The following is a 5,521-nucleotide window of genomic DNA, read 5'->3' as shown; positions in this document are numbered from 1 at the left end:
TGAGGGGCTTTCACCCAGCCCCTAGAGCCTGGCACTTTGAACTTGGACTTAAAGCCTCCAAATTCTAAGAATAAACTCCTGTTTGTTTAAGCCATCCCATTTGTGGTATATTCTTGTCAGAGCGGCACCAGGGAACCAGGACACTTACTTAGGAGACTGGCAACTGCTGCCAGCTAGGTGACAGATCAGCAAAGGCTGCACGTGCTGGAAGAGTTCTTGTTCTCTAGGCTTTAAAAAAACATCTCAAAATTATGTGTGTTGGTTGACAGCTGAGGTATACCAGAAAGACAAGCATTCTTTGTGACTTACAGGCCCTCTTTTATGTGTTTTTACCTGTAAGTTGAGCTCTCAGTAGCACTTTCTACCCATATATAATAGAGATTATGCTTTTGTGGAGACATAGTTATTAACTTCTTTTGAATAGGTAATGCATATTTGTGTTTAAAAAATGTTGTGAAAAGGTTTCCCCAATTCCCGTTTTCTTCTCCAGAGGCCACCATCACTGGTTCTTGCAGAGACCGTCTGCACGCACCAGCATATGTGCGTGCACAGGCTTCTTCTGTCTCTTTCAGTAATGTACTCTCTACACTGCTTGTGTGTCCCTTTTAAAGCCATTATCTAGAGAGCAGCTCATATGTAAATATGTGTAAGGGCTCATTTTTTAAAAGACTAGTCTTAAGTTTTGAATGATTTTGAACAAATTATAAGTACTTTTATGAAATTTTTTGTATCTTAACCTTGAATATGAAGCACCCCCTTGAAAGTGGTCAGCTCTACCATGCTGTCCTTGGTTTCTCATGCATGGAGCCCTCTGCTCTCTGGGTCCCTGCTGTCATCTTCTGTGGTCTTTGTGTTTCACCACTGGTCTTGTTTGGCTCCTTAAGAACCATTGTATTGCGTATTTCTGTTGTATAATTCACAGTGCCCAGCATGGTGCGGGGCACATAATAGTTACCTAAAAAAATACTTAATTGCTTTGTCTCAAACCTGTTTGGTGCATCTGCAGGGAGCCTAAGTGTAGTCCGTGCTGAATCACAATGAATTGAGCACCTCAGGGGAGAAGATATGATTATACTCTGGCAGGATTGCCCTGAAAAATAGACGCCTGCCTTTAAATATTCATTGAATGATGTGTGTACATGTGAAACCATTTGAAAGCACTGTCTGACACGATTCACTCTTCAGTAAGCTTGTAAATTGATAACTGGCCTCTTGGAAGCCAGCTCTGCCTGAGAGGTCACTGTGGCCGTAAGGAAGGGGATGAGTGTTCGTTCAGAACTCGCTGTCTGCTTTTGCTGCTACTGCGGTTCCCAGGCTGTCCTGACGTGACTGATAACACGCACATCTTCTCGTGTGAAACTGGGATAATCACAGGAGCACTGCCATTGGTACATAGTGTGTCATTTTTTCTGGTCCTTTCTCATTCGTGACTTCATACCACTGCCTACATGTTGTTGTTGTGTTGTTATGTGCCGTCGAGTCGGCCCCGACTCACAGCAATCCCTCCTTGGGTTTCCGAGACAGTATCACTACGGAAGTAGGATTGCCCAACCTTCCTTCCGAGGAGTGGCTGGTGGGTTTGAACCGCCAGCCTTCTGGTTAGCAGTCAAGTGCTCTAGCCACTATGCTACCAGAGCTTCCTACTGGCTACATAGGAACGCCTAGATTCCCCTGTGTCAGCTTGAGGATGATGGGTCACAGGCAGCTCCCTGCTTCTAATTTGTCTGCATCATCTGTTTGCCTTTTACAGGGTACTTCTGCGAGTCCGGATGTTATACTACCTGAAAGCTGAAATACTGGGAGAAGCAGCAGATAAAGCATTTGAAGGAGCTCCGGCCAGGTAAAACAAGTCGTCCTTAGCTCTCAGTGTTAACGAGTGGACATAAAGTACCTATTCATGGAACTGACCAAGCCTGCCTGTGCTTCAGGGGTCCATGTCCCCTTCCCCATCTGGGATCAGGTACCTCAGTGGTGGAGCAGCTCATCTAAAGTGGAGCAAAGAGAAAACCGTCTCTTAGAAACATGGCATTTAGTGAGTTTTCCAGTTAGCTTTTTCCTTTTCCAGTAGTGTTATAAAGTTACTTTTAAAACAATCATCTCTTTACCTTAAGTAATTTGTAGCATGAGTGTCACTTACTTTGAAGGGCTTGATATAATAGTTCTAGACTGGAAGTTTTACCTGGAATTCCCTTCTTAGCCATAATATTCATACATTTGAATGGTTCTCTTTTATTTGCTAATCATATTAATAATACTTTGTGATCTATTTGAGTTGTTGTACCTTGTTGTTGTTGTTGTTGTTTGCCGTCGAGTCAGCCGCGACTCATAGTGACCCCTCCTTGGGTTTCCGAGGCAGTATCACTACGGAAGTAGGATTGCCCAACCTTCCTTCCGAGGAGTGGCTGGTGGGTTTGAACCGCCAGCCTTCTGGTGAGCAGTCAAGTGCCTTAGGCACTATGCTACCAGAGCTCTGTTGTACCTTGTTGTTGTTGTTGTTGTTGTTATGTGCCGTCGAGTCGGCCCCGACTCATAGCGACCCCTCCTTGGGTTTCCGAGGCAGTATCACTACGGAAGTAGGATTGCCCAACCTTCCTTCCGAGGAGTGGCTGGTGGGTTTGAACCGCCAGCCGTCTGGTTAGCAGGCAAGTGTCTTAGCCACTATGCTACCAGAGCTCCCCTGTTGTACCTTAGTTTTCTTAATTAGTGTGTCCAATGCATCCTATGGGAGTCTCCCAAGAGTTCAGGGAATAAGGCTGCCATACTCTCAGCTGCCATTCAGTAAAGCTGTAAGAAGATCACTTTATAGGTGGGATGGCCATCCAGCCTCCTATGCCTTCCCCAGGTCCACAGTTTAGTCTTATGTGATGCCTGTCCTTCCCAGAGGATACCTGGAACAGGAACACCCTAACCACCAGCGGTACTGATAGTTGGACTTTGCTTTGAGATTACCAGGGCCCATGTTTTCTTCTTTTGGTTTCTGTCCAGTGTGATCAACCCTGTTGATCACAAGGTACCACAGTGTAGCCGAGATTTCATTTAGCCTAGTATTAGAAAGAATTCAGAAAAAGATAGGCTGCTGAGGGCAGCCAGAATCTAGAGCATCTGAAGTTGCTGTCTGTGAGAAAGCATAGTGATCTTGTGTCTCATTTCCATGATGGGTTTAGGGCATATTCTCAAACCCTTACATGGAGACATTGTGATGCCAAGAGGACATCGCTCATGCCTCTAGTATTTATAAGTCCACAAAGGAGAGAGTTGAGGGCCCTTGACAACCCAAGCTATGGGGCAGCTTGCAGTCTGGAACAGATCTCATCATGACTGTTGTTACTTGATGTGCTTCTGTAGTCATTTTATTTCCAGTAGGGATGAGGGAGACAGATGTTTTGATAAAGAAAAGGGTCTATTTGTGAGTCAAATGAATCCCGTATTCAACCTGATAGTTTACATCAGGTGTTACCTTGCAGAAGTAATCTGTCTGAACTTACTCCTCCTCCTCCTCTCCCATGCTCTTTCAGACATATAGGAAGTGGTGGATGGAAACTAGGTAGAACATAGAGTGAGTCTCTCACCCACCCTCTTCCTTCCTTTCCTTTGCTATGCCCAGCCCTGGCTCTACTGGTCCTGATCAGGTTTAATGCCATATTGTGGAGAAATTGTAATGAGCAATGAAAACAGTTCATCCCAGAAAAGTCATTCAGCCTATGGCACCATGCAGGCAGAGCAGTGGGCCCTGCAGTGGAGTGCGATAGGGAGCACAGCCAGGAAAGGTGGGCCTGGAAAACACTGTCCCCACTGAGGGAGCTGGGCCTGGCAAGGTGCAGTCAGCCCTGTGTCACGAGAAAAAGAGCCTGATGGAAAAAGAAATTTGAAATGCTGTCAAGGAACCATCCCAAGCAGCTGGGAGTTGGGAGGGAAGAGCCATCCAGGTAGTTGTTCTCCCCAGAACCACAAGGCCATCAAAGAGTAAGGACTGTGCTCATGAGACAGACAAAAAACAACTAGAGGGCCATGTGGCCTCATAAAACATAGACAGAGAAACTCAGAGAGGTGCTGATGCAACAGGCCTCCAATCCCCTGCATGTCTGCTCCCCAAGGCAAGTTACATTCATCTCATTGGTCGGAAGCTGTGCAGTTTGCAATCAGCTTTGATCCAACAGACCAGTCATAGACCACTGCCAGGATGTCCTGCCCATTGTGCCCTCTGATAGGCCTTCTCCATCTCCTGCACCTCCAGCATGAATAGGCCTTCTCCATCCCCTGCACCTCCAGCATGGATTATCTTGTTTTAAACAACATGTGAGATTTCTTTGTGTTGTGCAACATTATTTTGGCACCATTATTTTAAGCATTTTGTCATATATGAGTTTAACTGTTTGGGGAGAGTTCTACCAACAGATGAATAATACTTTTGCCATGGTTTGCAACTGAAGATACACATCAGAACTACCTCACACTTAACAGACCCAAAGGCCCTACCCATACCACTGATGATGGCTTCTCCAAGAGATGCTTTAAGATTCTGAGTCAGTCAGTTGGAGGCGTGGCCTGGAAATCAAATCCATGTGTTTAAATAGCTCCCTAGGTGATTATAACACACAGCCCTGGTTAAGAAACATTGGCTTGCGGCCTTCTGACCCTTCTATGTGCTGTTACTTCAGCTTCTAAGCATGAAACTAAGGATTTGATTTATTACTAGGTTGGGCCAGTAGCTCTTGAGTTGTTTCTGTCTGTCTTGAAGGAATTTTTAATCCATGTCTTTCTTTACACAGAGAGCTAGAGGTGCCTCTGCCTGACATCGACTACATGGAGATCCCAGTGGATTGGTGGGATGCCGAAGCTGATAAGTCCCTTCTGATTGGCGTGTTCAAGCATGGTGTGTATTCTGAGTATTTTCCCTTTTGGATCAGTTTAGGCGTTCTGTGACTAAGTTTGGCACACTCTTGAAGAACTCTTTCAAAAAAAAAAAGGTCCCTTCTGATTGGCGTGTTGATTGGTGTGTTCAAGCATGGTATATGTTCTGAGTATCTTCCCTTTTGAATCAGTTTAGGCACTCTGTGACTAAGTTTGACATACTCTTGAAAAACACCCCCCCCTCCCAAAAAAAAGCAAAACTGTTTTAGTGTAGTTATTTCCTGTGATTTCTCCAAGTCATTCTGCGTGATGCCTTCATGTTTGCCGTAGTCCTGTTAATGTCTCTCTTTTAAAATAGAGCTTCACCTTTGCCTTCCTAGAGGAATGTGTTAGTGATTAATGTTAATATTAATCAGAAACTTCAAAGAAGTAACTGTTGTCACAAAGAACTTGTTCAGTGTTTATCTTTTTCACTACCATATCAGCTTTTTTGGGACTTGAAGCTCCCTATCTGTCATTCATTCTTACAGTTTCAGTATCTGGTCTAGTGCCTGGTGCATATAGGTACTCAGTATTTCATTGTTGTTGTTGTTGTTGTGTACCGTTGAGTCACACCTGACTCATAGTGACCCCTCCTTGGGTTTCCGAGGCAGTATCACTACGGAAGTAG

General features: G+C 44.8%; 1 protein-coding gene across 1 annotated transcript in view; it reads left to right on the top strand.

Annotated features, from left to right (window-relative positions):
* Window positions 1-5,521, top strand: part of CHD6 (chromodomain helicase DNA binding protein 6) — a 252,751-nt gene that overhangs the window by 140,629 nt on the left and 106,601 nt on the right. Inside the window, exons 23-24 of the mRNA XM_042783610.1 lie at window positions 1,751-1,840; window positions 4,770-4,873. Coding sequence (XP_042639544.1) covers window positions 1,751-1,840; window positions 4,770-4,873 — 194 coding nt within the window. The remainder of the gene's footprint in view (window positions 1-1,750; window positions 1,841-4,769; window positions 4,874-5,521) is intronic.

This window comes from Orycteropus afer, unplaced genomic scaffold (genome assembly GCF_000298275.1).
Source record: "Orycteropus afer afer isolate SDZICR_OR568_19922 unplaced genomic scaffold, OryAfe1.0 scaffold00020, whole genome shotgun sequence".
Classification (NCBI taxonomy): Eukaryota; Metazoa; Chordata; class Mammalia; order Tubulidentata; family Orycteropodidae; genus Orycteropus; species Orycteropus afer.
This window is presented reverse-complemented; position numbering and strand designations above follow the sequence as displayed.